General features: G+C 36.5%; 1 protein-coding gene across 1 annotated transcript in view; it reads left to right on the plus strand.

The window, feature by feature from the left end:
- The window catches only part of PTEN (phosphatase and tensin homolog), a 97,329-nt gene that overhangs the window by 65,831 nt on the left and 11,874 nt on the right, over positions 1-19,624 (plus strand). Inside the window, exons 5-6 of the mRNA XM_049764656.1 lie at positions 639-877; positions 14,493-14,634. Of these exons, the coding sequence (XP_049620613.1) occupies positions 639-877; positions 14,493-14,634 (381 nt within the window). The remainder of the gene's footprint in view (positions 1-638; positions 878-14,492; positions 14,635-19,624) is intronic.

Genomic DNA, 19,624 nt, shown 5'->3' on the forward strand with positions numbered 1-19,624 from the left:
GGTGTTTGCCTTGCAAGCAGCTGATCCAGGACCAAAGGTGGTTGGTTCGAATCCCGGCGTCCCATATGGTCCCCCGTGCCTGCCAGGAGCTATTTCTGAGTAGATAGCCAGGAGTAACCCCTGAGCACTGCCGGGTGTGGCCCAAAAACCAAAAAAAAAAAAAAAAAAAAAAATTTTCTCCTTTATTAAAATGATTGAGAGCTTTGATAAGAGATCCATGTTATATTTTTTTTCCATGTTATATTTTTATTTTGAGTTTACCTCCACTGATTTTTTACTATCTTATTAATAATTTTAAAAGTTATGAATAATGTTTTTCAATAAATTAGTAAAATTTGGGGCCGGAGAGATAGCATGGAGGTAAAGCGTTTGCCTTTCATGCAGAAGGTCATCGGTTTGAATCCCGGCATCCCATATGGTCCCCCGAGCCTGCCAGAAGCGATTTCTGAGTGTGGAGCCAGGAGTAACCCCTGAGCGATGCCTGGTGTGACTCCAAAACCAAAAAAAAAAAATGAGGGTTTTTTTCCTCTTTTTCTTTAAAACATGTTAAAATCATATGCAACATAACTAACGTGAAACCTATTTTGGTAAACAATTCAGGAGAGATTTCTTATTCTGAGTTTATATTTCTGTTATAGTTGCACAGTATCCTTTTGAAGACCATAATCCACCACAGCTAGAACTTATCAAACCTTTTTGTGAAGATCTTGACCAATGGCTAAGTGAAGATGACAATCATGTTGCAGCAATTCACTGTAAAGCTGGGAAGGGACGAACTGGTGTCATGATTTGTGCATATTTGTTACATCGAGGCAAATTTTTAAAGGCTCAAGAGGCCCTAGATTTCTATGGAGAAGTAAGGACCAGAGACAAAAAGGTAAGTTATAATTAATGGGTTTTTTTGTTTTGTTTTTAACTCTTCAATTCTGAAAAGCTATTGGAAACTGATATTTAAAAACATTGTTCGGTAGCCCTTAATTGTTTCTTTTTAAGATTTAAATCAAATATATATAACATTTTTTGAGAGCCAAAGTATAATTCCATTTATTTTAGTTTTTCATGCTAGCAGTTTTTCATATATTGCAAGCTAATTTTATTCTTTAATTGTATTGTTTATTTGGCCTCATACAATTCTTATAAAGTTCTAAAACAGTATGTTGATTAAAAGTAAGCTTGAGGGGGCTGGAGCAATAGCACAGGAGGTAGATTGTTTTGCCTTGTACCTGGCCAATCTAGGTTCAATCCCCAGCATCCCATATGGTCCCCCTAGCCTGCCAGGTGTGGTCCCAAAACCAAAAACAAAGAAATACATTATATTTTTAAAAAGTAAATTTATTTTCAAAAATAAGTTTGAAATTAAAAGGTTTTTGGTTTATAACTTGTATGCCATTATTAAGTGAAGTATTATCTTTATATATATAAAGACTGTTTTTAGAAACAAAACAAGCTTTTATATGAATATTAGTTATAATGAAGATTGTTTATTCAAAAAGCAAGATTAGTTCAAGATCACTATTGAAAATCAGTGATAAATGTGATTTATGTAGTAATATTTTGAAAGTAATTTATGCTTCTTAGCAAAAAGAAAATTTTAATTTACACACAGCAAACTAGAACTTTCTGTAGTGGTTTTAACTATCCCTTCTCTTTTTTTCATGGTGTGGTAAAATATGCTTGCATTTCTAACAAAGAGATTTTCTATATTTGTTTTCAAAATGCAAAATTTAAACCCACTCCTGATAAACTTAATTAAAAAGTTATTAAGGTAGACATCACAGTGTTATGTGATCATCAATAAGTGATATCATTTTAGATTTTTTTTTTTTTTGGTCTTTTATTTTTGTGCTATACCCTGTGACAACTCAGGGGTTACTTCTTAAAAGGCTCTGTGCTCAGGAATTACTCCTGGCGGGTTCAGGAAACCATATGAGATGCCAGGGATCTAACCCAGGTCAGCCACAAGCAAGGCAAATGCCTGACCCCTCTGTGCTATCACTCTGGCCCCATAAGTAATCTTTTGTTTTGTTTTATTTGTAGAAGGATGTTTTGGTTTATAGGTGACACTTGAATAGCGCTTAGGGTGCTTACCCCCGTTCTATGTGTGTTGATCACTTCTGGTAGGGCTCGGAACCCGTTTGCTTTGCTGGGATTGGCTTAGTGAGGGCAAGCACTTTCCTTCTAGTACTATCTCTCTGGCCCCACATAAAAGATTTTCTCTTTTACTTGAACTGAGTAGCTGCATTGATTCCTTATTGTACTGCTTCCTTTCTTATCTCTTGCTTTATTTGACTTTGTGAACTTTTAAAAAGTATGTCAGGATTTACTAGCGATAATTTATGAAATTTGAGTCGGTTATAATTACCTTTACATTGCTGTATCTTATGTACATTTGGGGTGATATGCACTGAAAAAACATAGCAGAGGCCCTCAGATACTGACTTCAGGTTCACCTCTTCATGGAAACATGCTTTTACTGCTTAAAAATACAGAAGGTAAATTGTTCTACTCTTTAGGAGAAGGAATGTAGGGTACCATAGGTTTAAGAGACTGAACTAGAAGAAATAGGTCAAATTAAAGTTCCATTATAAAGTATTGGAGATTTAAAATAGTATTAATGGGACAGCAGACATTTTGGTAGTGAAAAATATGATCAGAAAATAAGAATTTTATAATAGATTTCAGGAAACGATTCAAAGCACTGGAGTGCATGCTTTCCATCCAGGAACACCAGTTCTATCCTCATCATCGTATGGTTGCCAAGCACAGAGCTGTGAGTACTGAGCACTGCCAGGGTATGGCCCCAAAACAAATCATTTTTAAAGGAACAGTTGTAGCATGGAGCTAGAACACTAGATTAAACCAGGGATTTTAAAATTATATGTATTATCTTCTTTTGAAAATGTGTTATACTTATAAATACCTTGTATAAAAGGGTATGTATGGTATATACAATTTTGCTTATAGTTTTTAATTGCATTGAAAAATATTTCTTGCAATAAGAATTATGTCTTTTTGTTTTTTTTGTAAAAATCATTGGCCCCTACTTAAGAATGATACTTTTAAACTTAAATTAGTCAAAATTAAGTTTTAGTTTTCTCAATAGTAGTGCAAAGTCTGTTTTTATTTTAACTTTTATTTAAAAAATGATATGGTGAAGCTATGCTCTTGTCTTTCATTTGGCAACTTGGGTGTAACCTTTGTTAGAGCCAGTCAGCTCTAACAGAAAGTCCTATGTCATAGAAAAATGAGAGCAAATGTAATATATATAATCTTCTGCCTGGTGGAAAGTAAGCTTATGTGAGGAAATAAAGATTCCTGGTACTGTACGGATAGCACAAGGGTAAAGGCAATTGCTGGTGCAAACCCTGGCACTGCATATGATCCCCAAATCATTTCCAGGATTGAAATTTGACTGTTTGGGTGTAACCCAAAACCAAAGGAATTAAAATTATAAGAATGGTAAGATGCTGAATTATCTTTAAAAAAGACAAGATGAGGGGCCGGCGAGGTGGCGCTAGAGGTAAGGTGTCTGCCTTGCAAGCGCTAGCCAAGGAAGGACCACGGTTCGATCCCCCGGGGTCCCATATGGTCCCCCCAAGCCAGGGGCAATTTCTGAGTGCTTAGCCAGGAGTAACCCCGGAGCATCAAATGGGTGTGGCCCGAAAAAAAAAAAGATAAGATGAGACTTGACAGATAGGACAGTGGGTAGGGATTTGCCTGACGCACGGGCAAACAGGTTTGACCCCTGGCACCTCGAAAATCCCCAACAGTAGTCCCAGGAATGACCACTGTGTGCAGACCCAGTAGTAACCTTTGAGTTCTGCTGGTTATGCCCCCAAAACAAACCCAAACTCAAAAACTGAAGAAAAAGCATGGTTCTCTGAGACATAGCCTATACATTCATGTACTTATTTTCTTTTCCTGATGACACAAATCTTTTGTTTTGGGGCCATGCCTGGCAATGCTGAGGACTTCTACTCCTGACTCTTCACGAAGAGCTCACTCCTAGCAATGCTAATGGGAGATAAGAGATTGGGGGATTGAACCCTGGTTGGCTTTGTGCAAAGCAAGTACTTTATCTGTTACACTATCTCTTCAGCCCCTTCATAATCAGTCTTACAGACTGTAATTCAAAAGTTGTCTCTCGGGGCCGGGTGGTGGCGCTAGAGGTAAGGTGCCTGCCTTGCCTGCGCTAGCCTTGGATGGACCGCGGTTCGATCCCCCATGTCCCATATGGTCCCCCAAGCCAGGAGCGACTTCTGAGCGCATAGCCAGGAGTAACCCCTGAGCGTCACGGGTGTGGCCCAAAAACAAAAAAACAAAAACAAAAACAAAACAAACAAACAAAAAGTTTTCCCTCATGAAGTAGTCCATTATTTCATAACAATAGATATTGCATGCCAGTGAACAAAAAGCAGTGAGTCATAGTGGCAAATAGAGTTTCTGTATTTATTATTGTAGTCAAATCTTTCGCTAGACATTAAGGTGACTTTTCTGACTAGAGAATATTTAAGTATCAGAGGGAGTTTTCTTTCTTTTTCTTATCTGCTTTGCAAAGAATCCTCACCAGTTTGAAATACTAAATATTGGTTAGTTTCCATAAGGTATTCTCAAATAGAAAGAATTTTTTAAAATTACATTACTATTAATGTATTTGATGAAACTTAGTAATTGTAATTAGTCATTACTTGAAAGGAAGCAATATTTTTCAACCCTTTCATATACTGATTTATATTTATATATTATTACCTCTATATTTTCTAAATATAATGAACCAGTGTTTCCTATTGTAACTTAAAATATGTCTAATAATTTCTGAAAAATTTGCCTTTATCATTTTCAGTTGTGACTTTCTTTCTTTGACATTAGAGCCAACAACTCCAAAGGGTGGCTTAACCTAGTATTTTAAATAAATGTTTTTCCTTGTCTTTTTCTAATTAAACTTGACTTTTACATGTTCTCTCCTTCTCCTTCATCCTTTCTCTTATTCATCTACCTTATACTCAGGCATAACATGCCTTGTCTGATGTAGGTGCTTCTTGAGAAAAGTTGGCTTTTTGCATTTGATAGTGAAATCTAGACATAAAGTAGAATTGGGACTTTCCATCCTGTCATTCAGGGGAAAAAAAATCAAAACTCAAGAGCCTGGGATGTGAAAATTGCATACTTTGCATGCATGAGACTTGAATTCAAGTTCTTGCTATGTACAAATACATGGCAATCTAAGTATATAGAGACTTTGTTATATATTACTTTGTTGGTTTCAATTGAAGTTTGAGCCAAAATAATTGCTTTAATAAAAATTTTAATTTGAGGGACAATACTTTAGTGACCACAACTTTTGTGATGAGTATTTTTTCCACTTCCCCCGTGTGGTGGACGGTTTTCAGAGTTAATGAGACAGTTTTCTATTAAAACATTAGAAAATTTCATTAAGCAATTCTATTTGTAAAAGGATGTTTGATGAAATGGCAAACCTTATGAGATGCTGTTGTGAAACGGGATCAGAGTTGAAAAGACAACAGGATGTTATTTATGAAAATGAAATGTAATGGGTATAGTATAGTATCACATAGTAAAGTATTATTATTGTGACAGTATATTAGCTGAACTGCTTTAAGCATAGCTTATCCTCCATCTTCATAAGGTTAGAATCTCTCCCAATAAAAAAGGATGAGAAAATAACTGGAGAAGTGTCAGTCATAATGTTTTGTTTTGTTTGGGCCACTCTGGGTGGTGCTCAGGATTTACTCTTGACTCTACACTCAAGGATCATATTTAGAGGGTACTTGGGGACCATGTGTGGTCCCTGGGGTTTGAACTCGGGTCTGCTGCATGCAAGCAAGAACAATGACATTGTCTCTCATTATGACATCTTGTCATAATGTCATACTTAGAATATACTCAGTAGAGGTCGAAGAGATAGCATGGAGGTAAGGCGCTTGCCTTGCATGCAGAAAGTCGGTAGTTCAAATCCCGGCATCCCATATGAACCCCTGAGCGCTGCCAGGTGTGACCCAAAAACCAAAAATTAAAAAAAAAATAAATAAATAAGAATATACTCAGTAAAATTGTTATTTATTTTATGATATCAAAACTCAGTTAATTAAGTTGAAATTGATTACTTTTAGCATCTTGGAGTAAAAACATATGACCCCTGACAGAATATGCTTTAAGATTTTTTAATTAATGATAACATTTTGAGTAAATGTGAGTCTCCTGGCATACTATTGAGCTTCTTTCTATAGGCCCTAAAACTACAAAAGAATTCTGATAAATTTCAGTTAATCTTCAAAAGGTCAAATATTACATAATGCAGATGAAGCTAGTCTGTTTTGACAATTGCTTCTCACTTATATACCCTTTATAGATGCTGTGGCATTCAACCATCCTTAATTTAATAGAACAAAGAGAATTAGGTGGTTGATCTTAAAATACCATTAGGCTCCCTTAAATTCTTTGCTATTTGTCTCAGAACTTGTAAATATATCACACTTAACAGTTCTAGTGGAATAATATATTTTTAACCCTTAGTAGGTGTAATTATTGTCATCTTAAGAAAACATAGCTGATGGGGCCAGAGCGATGGCGCAGTGGTAGGGCATTTGCCTTGCACTTAGCTGACCCAGGATGGACCGTAGTTCAATCCCCCAGTGTCCCATATGGTCCTCCAAACCAGGAGCAATTTCTGAGCACATAGCCTGGAGTAACCCCTGAGCGTCACCGCGTGTGGATCAAAAATTTAAAAAAGAAAAAGAAAACTTAGCTGAGTATGGTAACGCTATTCGACAATACGACTGTGGAATTCTACCAGAGAAGTAGAAAATAAATGGCTCTCCAAAATAAATTAGTTATTTTTTAAACATTTGCTGTTAAATTTATTACTTTATCAGTATTTTATTTTAGATTTAATTTGTGATTTCTGCTTTGTAATTCTAAACCATTGTTAAAATTCATATATCCACTTTTTATATTTATAATGAAATGTATTTTCAATGTTTTTTTGCTTGTACCAATTTTAATTAAAAAGAAACATTAAGTTGAAAAATTATGTTTCTAGTGGCATTTATATTGCAGCAGAATGTTTATTTTCTTCCTCATTCTTTCTCCTGAAATGGACAGTTTTTAATAAAAATATAATTGTTTCAAAATAAAATGTAAATTGTATATAATTCTACAGCTCGCTGAAAGAACCAGTTTGATATACACTTTTAAATGACTGCTCTCAAACGTTAAAGCAACAACATTTTTATCTAGGTAATAGAAACTATATTGAACCTCCCAGGTTGGCATTGCCTTTATACCATAATTTGGTAATTTTAAAAAAGATACACAATATGCAGGAAAATACTTAGCTAAAAGAAAGTGGAAGGGAATTGTCAGATAAGAATGGAAAATATGGGCCCAGAGAGATAGCACAGCGGCGTTTGCCTTGCAAGCAGCCAATCCAGGACCAAAGGTGGTTGGTTCGAATCCCGGTGTCCCATATGGTCCCCCGTGCCTGCCAGGAGCTATTTCTGAGCAGGAGTAACCCCTGAGCACTGCCGGGTGTGGCCCAAAAACCAAAAAAAAAAAAGAATGGAAAATATTTGGCCTGTCTTTTGCTCTGGAATTATGGGTAGTGTGATAATTTAACTCTTATTTATAAAGATTTTAAGAAATTGGACTACTAAAAATGAAATAAATTGGAAGAGCTAAGGAGGAGACAAAAGTTCAAAGGGTACTGCACGTGCTTTGCATGTAGGTTCAATCCCATGAACCACTCGATTCTCTTAGTACCATTTAGAGATGACCAAATTAATTAAAAAGCCATGGTAAATTAAAAGTGGAATTTGAGAGCTATTTCAGAGTTCACATCTGAATTTTGGCATCTGAATAGATATATAGGATAAAATAATATTCTTCATGAGTTTAAATCTCTGTCATATGTGCGTTTTTTTGTACATTGATTTGCCGAGTGACCCACCCTACTATTTCACCTTTGCTCTAGTGCTAGGGTTCTCACACTTTTCATTTCTATAATCCTATGTATATCACAGCTGTCTGAGATAGTTTCTTTGACTCTAGCACAAGGAATGTGGTTGAATAGCATAGTGGTTGAGCATTCACTCTGGATTTGAATGCTGGCATGAAGTCTTACTTCCATTACTTATAAGATGTATGTTTTTATATGTATAAAACAGTATTACCTGTAATACCCTTATTTTAAATGTGGAAGACTTTCCAAATAATGCAGATAACATGGTGAAGGTGCAATAAGTAGCAGTGGTGGTAGTAGTTTAAGGCTCAGTTGTTAATTTTGGGGTTTAGAGTGATAGCACAGTGGTAGGGCATTTGTCTTGCATGCTGCTGACCTTGGTCAGACCCAGGGTTCGATCTCTGGCATCTCATATGATACCACAAGCCTTCCAGGAGTGATTTCTGAATGCAGAGCCAGGAATAACTTCTGAGTGGCTGCTGGATGTGGCCCAAAAACCAACCAACAAGCAGTAAACGGAGCATAAAGTCACAGTAAGATATAAAATTTTTCTAAGTAAATGCAGAAGTTGATTATTATATAGGTTAGAGGTTTGTCTATGTTTGGGGATAAGAAGAAAGTACGATGAAGAGAGAAACCAGTAAAGTGGAGAGAGAAGAGACCCTCTGGAGAGTGTACTCTCTTGCATGCAAGCAGCAAGTTGTTTTTAGACGGCAGTCAAAAAGAAGAACTAGGATTAGAAAACATTAGGAAATCTGGTTTGAAAGCACTAATGACCATTAAGAAATCATTAGTATAAGAATGGATTTCTGTGCATTGGGAAGGAGAGACTTTTTTCCTTGAGCTTGCTGCTGAAAGAATCCACAGAAGATGAGGTTTGAGAGAACAGGAAACAATTTAGGTTTTGGCCTTGAATATTAGCCTCTTGGATAGAAAGAATCAATTTTAATTGAGTTTATTATTAAGAGAAATCAGCTTTTATTAAGAAAATAAAAGCATAATGTCTGCTAATAGAGAACTTGCCAAAGCAGAACCTGTGTGAGTTTGAAGGGGCACTTCTATTAAATATTAGAAATGAAAGATGGGAGAAGGGAAATTTGAATTCTGGGTTCCTAGAAAATATGAGCAGAATTAATTGAGAATGAGATTTGGGACAAGAGAGAAAAGTTATGTGGGGTGACTAAAATGCTAAGATAGTGTGGTCATGAGTATACATGTAAATACAAAAAGAGTCATTGAATGATATGAAATGGGTAAGACTGAGTAAAGCCTGTAGAAGCATGGTTGGGGAGTGAAAAACTTAGTTAAACTGAAAATTGCTGAGTTGTTTTGAAAGTTATATTTTAGGGGAAAAAGGTAAAAATGTAAGTTGGTGGGTTTTTTTGTTTTGGTTTGGTTTTGGTTTTGGGGCCTCACCTGGTGACGCTCAGGGGTTACTCCTGGCTATGCGCTCAGAAATCACTTCTGTCTTGGGGGACCATATGGGATGCCAGGGAATAGAACTTCCTAGGCTAGCGCATGCAAGGTGCTATGCATGTAAGGTCTTTGTTTGGGCCACCCCCCACAGTGCTCAAGGGACTCTGTTTGGTGCTTACCCAGGTTGTCTACAATGTTAAGTCAAGTGGTCTTACCACCACACATTTCTTTCTTTTTCTTTTTCTTTTTTTTTTTTTTTTTTTTTTTTTTTTTTTTTTTTTTTTTTTTGTTTTTTGGGCCACACCCAGCGGTGCTCAGGGGTTACTCCTGGCTGTCTGCTCAGAAATAGCTCCTGGCAGGCACGGGGGACCATATGGGACACCGGGATTCGAACCAACCACCTTTGGTCCTGGATCGGCTGCTTGCAAGGCAAACGCCGCTGTGCTATCTCTCCGGGCCCCACACATTTCTTAAGACCAAGGATTCTCTATTTTAACTCTAAAGTTCTTATTCACCTGTTAATGTACCAGTTTCTCAAATTCAGTATGTATATATTAAAGGTGAAAAAGTCCAAAATGATTGTGAAATAACCCTTATATCTCCTCATATTATTCTACTTTCATAGCCACAATGTACAGTTAGTAATGTTTAATTAATAATGCAACGATAGTGCTAAGTGTAGAATTTAAAATAAAATGAGTAAAATGTCCACACTAAATTGACAGTACATATGCAGCACAAATAGTTCATGAAAGCCTATATTTAAAATGTAACATGTACAGCTTCCCTATAGCACTTTGGATACAAAGCCTTATGCCCTGAGCCACCACCCCTAGTAATTTTTTAATAGCAGAAAATTGGGTTAGAGAGTAAAGCTGTAACTTTGGGTTATTGTTATAGACTAACATAAAACTTCTGGCTTAGAGAATAAAATAATTTTTAGTCTTGATTTAAATGAAAATAAGGAATATTTGAAAATGAGTAATTAAATCTCCAACAGCTTTACTTTAGGTCAGATAATTTTTGAGGTAAATAAAATATTAATTGATATAAAAAACATAATTGAGAGGCAGGTGAGTTAATATAGGGGTTAAGACAATTGCCTTGCATTCAGTAACTCAGTTACATATAGTCCACAGGACACTTCCAAGTATTGATACCTGATCACTGCTGGGTGTAGCCCAAAACAATTAAAAAAAAAAGATATCTGAAATTGTTTTTGTATTCAAAGTGCTATAGGGAAGCTGTACATGTTACATTTTAAATATTGGCTTTCATGAACTATTTGTGCTGCATATGTACTGTCAATTTAGTGTGGACATTTTACTCATTTTATTTTAAATTCTACACTTAGCACTATCGTTGCATTATTAATTAAACATTACTAACTGTACATTGTGGCTATGAAAGTAGAATAATATGAGGAGATATAAGGGTTATTTCACTATCATTTTGGACTTTTTCACCTTTAATATATACATACTGAATTTGAGAAACTGGCACATTAACAGGTGAATAAGAACTTTAGAGTTAAAATATAGAATCCTGGGGCCGGTGAGGTGGCGCTAGAGGTAAGGTGTCTGCCTTGCAAGCGCTAGCCACCGAACGGACTGAGGCTCGATCCCCCGGTGTCCCATATGGTCCCCCCAAGCCAGGGGCAATTTCTGAGTGCTTAGCCAGGAGTAACCCCTGAGCATCAAATGGGTGTGGCCCAAACAAAAACAAAAACAAAAAATAGAGAATCCCTAGTCTTAAGAAATGTGTGGTAGTAAGACCACTTGACTTAACATGTAGACAACCTGGGTAAGCACCAAATAAAGTCCCTTGAGCACTGCTGGGGGTGGCCAAACAAAGACCTTCTACCACCCCCCCCCCAATTACAGAAACCATAATTGATTCTAATTTGCTGTGAAAATATTTTTATTTTGCCATTGTCCTTTTATTTTTATTTTAATTGTGTAATGTTATATTGCACAAGCTCATAAATTACTAATCTAATGTTGACAGCTAGTAAGTAGACTCATTATTTTTTACATAGTAACATAGTCCTTTTAGATTAAAGTTAACAGTAATTAAACACTATAGATTGATAATGTTGTTTGTCACTTGCTAATGAATGAATGTAAAGCTTTGAAAACCCTTTCCTTTTACACAGATAGCAAAGAAATGTTAGCATTTCACTAAACTTCCAAGTAACTTGATCTTTCTTATTTGTTGTGATTGGGTTTTATTTGGGGGGGCACACCCGGCAGTGCTCAGGGGTTACTCCTGGTTCTCAGAAATCGTTTCTGGCAGGTACTGGGGACCATATGGGATGCCAGGATTTGAACCACCATTGGTCCTGGGTCGGCCACTAGCAAGCCAAATGCCCTACCGCTGTGCTATCTCTCTGGCCCCGTGACAAATATTTTTTAAAAATCTTTCTTTTTTTTTTTTTTTTTTTTGGTTTTTGGGCCACACCCGGCGTTGCTCAGGGGTTACTCCTGGCTGTCTTGCTCAGAAATAGCTCCTGGCAGGCACGGGGGACCATATGGGACACCGGGATTCGAACCAACCACCTTTGGTCCTGGATCGGCTGCTTGCAAGGCAAACACCGCTGTGCTATCTCTCTGGGCCCTTTTTAAAATCTTAATTTTTGACTGGAAAATAAATTTGTTTCAAATGTTTTTCCCTTTCTATCTTCTGTTTGCTTCAACCTGCTTTGTAATTCCCTATTTGATCTTGATCGATATGAATTTCTACCATAAATATAAATATGTACATTTAAATATGTATAAATGTCTAAACTTTTTAAATGTAGAGGCTAGGAAGGTGTCTGATGGAGATAGTTTGAAAAAATAATAGTAATTTTTTTTTTAAAAAGAAACTTTTTAAGTTTAAATTTTAGTGATAAATTTTACATTAACTTGGGTAGCCGTTCTTCAAATTAAGGCTATCATATAAGGTATGAAAAAGACATGAACAAAAACTTTTTGTTTGCCAAAGTCATATCTTAAATACAGATAGAATTTTAGGAATTTTAAATGAGAATTTGTATAACATTTTTCAGATTTAGCAAGATTTATAGTAAATGCATTTATAGTCTTAATTTTTCTGAGAAAATAAATTAAGAGAGTCTTGATCGTCAGCATTTAATCTCAATTTAAAGATGTATGCATGATCTTGGTACTGTGGTCAAAATTGTACATTATTTGTCATGATTGAAATGATTTTTATCTTTTTAAAAAATATATTTTATTAAATCACATTAAAACAAAAAAAGGCCCATAAAACCTGGGATATAGCTCAGGGGTAGAATATTTGTCTCATGTACATACTGGCTCTGCGCTCAGGGATTGAACCCTGGTTGGCTGCATGTAAGGCAAACGCCTACGGGCTATGCTATATCGCTCTGGTCACGGGATATCTTCTGTTTAAAGCTTTAAAAATAGTAGGAGATTCATGGGGCGAGAGCGATAGCACAGAAGAAGGATCGACCTTGGTTCGATCACCCGGTGTCCCATATGGTTCCCCGAGTCAGGATTTTTGAGTGCATAGCCAGGAGTGACCCCTGAGCATTGCCAGCTGTGGCCCAAAAAGCAAAAAAACAAACAACAACAAAAAAAAACCAACAGGAGATTCAGATGCCAAAAATAACAAGCTATGTTATAGGGCCCAAGATATAAAGTAGCCAGTAGGGTGCTTGCTTTGCATGTGGCTGGTTTAACCTTGATCACTAGCACCATATATGGCCCCTTGAACACTGCCAGGAGTGATCCCAGAACACAGAACTAGGAGTAAGACCTGAACGCATCTGAGTGTGATCCAAAACCCAGCCCCCTAGAAGGAGAAAAGAATAATGTAAAAATTTTCTTGTTGAGCATACTTGTAAATTTTTGCATGACACTTTGGGAGGGGGCGCACATCTGCAGTACTCAGGGTTTACTGCTTGTTCTATGCTCAGAAATTACTCCTGGCAGGCTTGGACCATATGGGATGCTGGAAAGCGAAACTGGGTCAGCAATGCCACTTTTAACGGTTATACTTATTAATGGTACTTGCCTTTTATTTTCAGGTTAAATGTTCAAATTTTTCTAGTTGGAATAGTGTGTTAGGTTAAGATGTCTTAAAACCTCATTTATTCACTAAATTTGCTGAATAAATGAGGTTTTAGAAAACTTATTTAATACTTCTGCATCTGTAGTGAATGCATAACCACACAGTAATTTTCTTTAGATAAGCTACAGTAGTTATGTCAAATATAGTATATATAGATTACATGTGTTTTTTTAGAGAGGATTATAACATTTATAGTACTTGAAATTTTAAAATACTATGATTTCTCCTTTTTATTTAATCAAGAAATGCCTGTAGTCAGGTGACACCTGTAAGTGTGTTATAGGACTATTTGTCATTATGTCAGCTACACACTTCTATTTTATTGTGAAGTATCATCTTTTCTGTTCATTTTCTGCCCTTTAAAGGCTATATGCCTTTAAAATTTGATTTTGATATACTTATGCCTGGAAAGTGAGTAACCAAGTCTGTGAGGAATTGTGTGTTTAATAAGAGTTTTCAAACTGTGGAAGGAGGGGCTAGAGGTAAGGTGTCTCTGCCTTGCAAGCACTAGCGTAGGACGGACCGAGGTTCCATATGGTCCCCCCAAGCCAGGAGCGATTTCTGAGCACATAGCCAGGAGTAACCCCTGAGTGTCAAAGGGGTGTGGCCCAAAAACCAAAACCCCCCAAAAAAAACCAACCGTGGAAGGAGTATTATTTCATGTCAGGTTGTAGTATGGAGGCCTTTGGCAGTTACTTGGGATGAGCCAATGGTCTTGGCTTATTGGGTTTATAGATCAAAACATTGTTCTGGATGTTGACTAAGTTAACTGTATTTTAAGAAAGAAAACTTCAGGTATGTTTCTTTGTGTTGATGTTGCTCTGGTTTATTGTTATTGATTGTATTTAAATATTAATTACTTGGGACCAAATTTCTGATTTTGTTTCTTAGTGGGTAAACCTAGTTACCATTTTGATTTAGTGAAATAATTATAATGGAACTTTTCTTTTGAATTTGGCTTTTCTTTTCTTTTCCTTTTTTTTTTTTTTCTGTCCACCAGGGAGTAACTATTCCCAGTCAGAGGCGCTATGTGTATTATTATAGCTACCTGTTAAAGAATCATCTGGATTATAGACCAGTGGCACTGTTGTTTCACAAGATGATGTTTGAAACTATTCCAATGTTCAGTGGCGGAACTTGCAGTAAGTGCTCTAAATTCTCATCCTTCCATATACCAGAATATTTTTCTGAATGTATCTAAAGGTTTATTTTCAAAAAAAGCTTAGAAAAAATGTTTTACCTTATTTTCAAATGTATGCAGGAATGCTATATTTCTGAATTATCCAAATGAATTTAGCTTAGTTGTTTAATGTATTGGACTAAGACAGTCAATAATAATGGGTTTTCATGCTTTTCAAAACCAGGTTTTTTATATATTATATATATACATTTATTAAAGAAATATATATTAAAGAAATAGCCTCTGCTGTAACAGCCATCAAAGACAGTTCAAATTCTAACAAGCTGACAAATTAACCTTTCCCTCAGAAAAATTATCTTATTAGAAATTGACAGCAAGATGAAAGAAAATGCACAATAAAAGGAGGGACAAATTGGTAAGGCATGGTGACAAACTGAAGTATATTATAAATAGGGATACTTGAAAATATTGATTGTGACCAAAAAAATGTTGATTTAGATCCAGTTACAGTGCTGGTTTTTAGGATACTGTTTAATCCCAGGCACATCAGCTCATGTTAGCCTTTTCTTTTTTGCGTAAATAATGCTCATAAAGAAAATGAAGATACGTTGAAATAGGAAACCTTCTCAAAAATATTAATTAGAGCTCCTGTCATCAATAGCTCTCTTTAGTTTATTTCTCTTTTACTAATAATAGACCTATCCCAGTCATCCTTATCTTACTCTTCTTTGCAACTTTTGGCCAGAGGTTTTACTAAGTAGAATGAAGTCTTTTTATTTTGGGGGCCGCACCCGTTTGACGCTCAGGGGTTATTCCTGGCTATGCGCTCAGAAATCCTTCCTGGCTTGGGGGGACCATATGGGATACCGGGGGATTGAACCCGGTCCAGTCCGTCCTATGCTAGTGCTTGCAAGGCAGACACCTTACTTCTAACGCCACCTTCCCGGTCCCAGAATGAAGTCTTAATACCTGGCTCTAAAGTAATCAAGGGAAGAAGTCAAGGATTATCCAGTCCTCTTAAGATATTTTAACTCGTACTACAGTTTTCCACACTAGAGTTTTCTTCTGCCTTAGAAGTGATCGGTCTTTTATGTTGGAAAGGTATGTTTCATTGGGGCTGGAAAGATAGTTCAGAGGTAGAACATTTGCCTTACACCCAGCTTAAGCAAGTCCAATCCCTGGCACTCTATATGGTCCTTACCCTCCCCCCCCCCCCAACCTCTGCTAGGTGTGATGCTGAAGCACAGGGCCAGGAGTAAAGAGCCTTGAGCACATTTAGATTTGCTCTCCCTCCTCATCCCCCACTCCCACTCCAGAATCTTTTATTTATTTATAAGTGCATTTATTTGTAGTTTCTAGAGGGCCAACAAGGTAACTTCATTGATTGAGCACTTGCTTTGAGCACATGTGCAATGCCCTGGGTTTGATTTCTGGTACAGTGCCTGTGGGCCTCCCATCACTTTACTATTTCTTTTATATATTTTAGTAATATTTCATGATTTTTAAGTGGTTTTAATTTTTTAACTTTTGCTTCTTGAAAACGTATATAATTTAGGAAAGTTCTGTTCTTTTGTTTAATCTTGAACATTAATTTCTTGATGTTTTTCTTTGTTAGATAGGTATGCTCACCATATGCTGTTTTGTGTGTCCTTAGAACAAGGTATCTTTATCAATGACCACAGATTTACTAATATAGCATGGAAAGGTTTTTAAGATGCTATTAAAGGGGCCAATGATGGCCCTCAACAATAAAGTTCATGCCTTTAATGCCCAAGACCTGAGTTTGATATCTCTGGTACTACAAACAAACAGGAGCCAGTACACTTCTGTTGCCTGTAGCTGATCCAGGTACACCACATGGTTCCACTGAGTATGCCAGATATCGTCCTGGAGGTGCCTGAATACTACCAGTGACCAAAATGATCTCTGACATCTGACACCTCAGAACCCTACCAGTACTGTGTTCTTTGGCCCTCATGTTGAACCACTGAACCACCAGCCTGATTGGCTGAGAATTATCAGGAGTAGCACCTGGTCCTCTTAAGTATCTCTTTAGACACTTCCCAAAACAAACTAGTAAGAGATATTTTGATCATCTTAAAATTATTGAGTGCAAGTCTCTGGACTGTCAGATGAGTTTGTTTGACTTTGGAATTTGACAGATTAATAGGGGGGGAAAAAAGCAATAGTACAGTGGATAGGTAGATTGCCTTGTATGCAGCAGACCTGGGTTTGATCCTGGGCATCCCATGTGGTCCTGTAACCCACTTGGAGTGATTCCTAAGCAAACTTAGAGTGTAGCCTAAAAACAAAATTAAAAAAAAAAATTAGGGGCTGGAGAGATAGCACAGTAGTGTTTGTCTTGCAAGCTGCCGATCCAGGACCAAACGTGTTTGGTTCGAATCCTGGTGTCCCATATGGTCCCCTGTGCCTGCCTGGAGCTATTTCTGAGCAGATAGCCAGGAGTAACCCTTGAGCGCCGCTGGGTGAGGCCCAAAAACCAAAAAAAAAAGAAAAAAAGAGAAAAACTCATTCTTCCTATAGTATAGGAAAAATGTTAGGGAGATGATGAAAGAGAACATTCAGTTAATTACATCTAGTTTGATTTTACTTTAACCTGTCTAGCGAAATTTTTTACACTTTTGCTGTGTCTGCATTTAAATGGATTATTATTATTATTATTATTAGTAGTAGTAGTAGTAGTAGTAGTAGTAGTAGTACTGTTATTTTCTAGTGTTACATATAAGAGTTACAAAACTTTGGCATACTGAAATCTTTTTAAATTTGTATAATTTTAGTGGCTTGTTATAACTATGATTTAATGCTATTGTATAGAAAAAGTAATATATAACTAAGATTGTAAATATCAATTAAAACTGGTGTACTCAAAGGATAGTTTAGGAGGATGTCATAGTTTCATGGAGGAAGTTCAGGTTTTGAATATTGGTGAAAACAGTTTAATCAGCATTAAAATGGAAGGAAATAGGGAGAGGCAATGGAAAACTCTTAATTGAAGCATAGCAGGAAGAAATGGACAGAATGAAATAGGAAGGAACTTATGACTGACAGTTAAAGGACTCTGGATTACTGATATTGATGTGATTTGTAAAATACAGCCAATAAATGAATGGTAATTCTTGAGGCTTATGCTGTGTTTTATGTTAATTTTATTATTTTTGTAGAAATAGGTGATTGCAAGACAGAAAAAATGCTGAAAAGTTAAGATTTGCTATAAGCCACACATGCTTAGCAGTCGTATGATTTGATTAGTTTTGTTTATTTTTTTGACCAGTTATATCTTAAGACTTGTTCAAGTTTTGATTTTGCCGAAATTACAAATGAGGGAGGAAAGATAAGTATGTATTTGAGATTTGGACACATGAATATTAATGCACCGTATTTTATTTTTATCTTTTATTTTTTCTTGGGTTTTTGGTCACACCCGGCAGCACTCAGGGGTCATTTCTGGCTCCAGGCTCAGAAATCACCCCTGGCAGGCACAGGGGACTGACCATATGGGATGCCGGGACTCAAACCACCGACCTTCTGCATGAAAGGCAAACGCCTTACCTCCATGCTATCTCTCCGGTTCCAATGCACCATATTTTAAAATTAAGTGCAAGTTCATATGAAGGAAGGTATACAGTGGGTTTTTGGAAATATAGGCTGAAATTTTATGTGAAGTAATTTCAGAAGTAGCCAAAAGGAATAGTAGTAGTTAACCTTTTGTGATAATGTTGTTTGAGGCTAAGAAACAAAAAGTTCAGTGTGTGGCATAGGGTGAGGATTAAGATAAGGAGAATAGCATCTGTTTGGCTGAAAGGAATCAAAAGAAAACTAAAGTAGTGGCAAAGGTTAAAGGTTTTTATACTATTTCAAGATAAAAAGTTACATTCTATATTTTTAAAGTGTTCAAATGTTAAAAGATGGTCAGTGTGATTTTTCTCTTAGCCATATCTATATACTCAAGAAAGATAATCTTATTTTTGAATTGGTACTATTTTTTAATTTTGAAGAACTTAGTTGTATCAAAGACAATAATATATCAGAACTTTGTGTTAGAAGTCAATATAGTGGGTGCAGGCTAGCAAAAAAAAAAGAAAAAGAAGTCAGTAGAACCTTACTAATGTGGGATTCTGATAAGTTAGGTCTTAGATAAACTAAAATGTGAAATTCATTATGAAAAATTTTATAGTGATTTGAGAAAATCTTTCACATTTTTATTAAGGCTCTTATTAATTTCTGGGAAAAATTCTAAATAATCATGATAATGTGCAGCTTGCTTGTGAATTAATTATATAATATGAAGATTCTTGGAGATAATGGGTTGTTTTTATTTTGATTTTTGTTTGTTTGTTTGTTTTTGGGTCACACCCTGCAGCGCTCAGAGGTTACTCTTGGCTCTATGCTCAGAAATCACTTCTGGCAGGCTCGGGAGACCAGGTGGGAAGCCGGGATTCGAAACACTGTCCTTCTGCATGCAAAGCAAACTCCTTACCTCTATTCTGTCTCTCCGGACCCAGAGATAATGTTTTTGATGTAGTTATTAGGTGTAAAAACCTTTTTAGTTAAAGTCCTAAAACCTAAGGATCATCTTTTTTTTGATTAGGGGGTCTTTTGAATTAAATCACTAAAAAGTTCACAACCTTTTTGTTTCAAACCATTATATCAGTTTGTCCAGTAAAATTTTCACTATCACTTAAAATTTTCGGAAGATGGCTAATAATACTTTGTAGTCTACCAGAAATAAGTTGTTATGACAGGGTTGCTTTTATAATGCTCCCCAGCTCCTCGCCAGGGGGTGAGAAGGTGGAGATAGGGACAACACCCAGCGGTCCTCTGGTCCTTGCTCCTGGGCAGGGCCTCGTGGGACCTAGTAGTAGCAGTGCCAGGTTGGAACCAAGTCTGCTAGATTCAAGATGAGTGCTTTGCCTACTTTACTCTCTCATCCTGCCTCACCAAGGATGAGGCCTCACTCACCTGCCTTAGAG

Source organism: Suncus etruscus, chromosome 17 (genome assembly GCF_024139225.1).
Source record: "Suncus etruscus isolate mSunEtr1 chromosome 17, mSunEtr1.pri.cur, whole genome shotgun sequence".
Lineage (NCBI taxonomy): Eukaryota > Metazoa > Chordata > Mammalia > Eulipotyphla > Soricidae > Suncus > Suncus etruscus.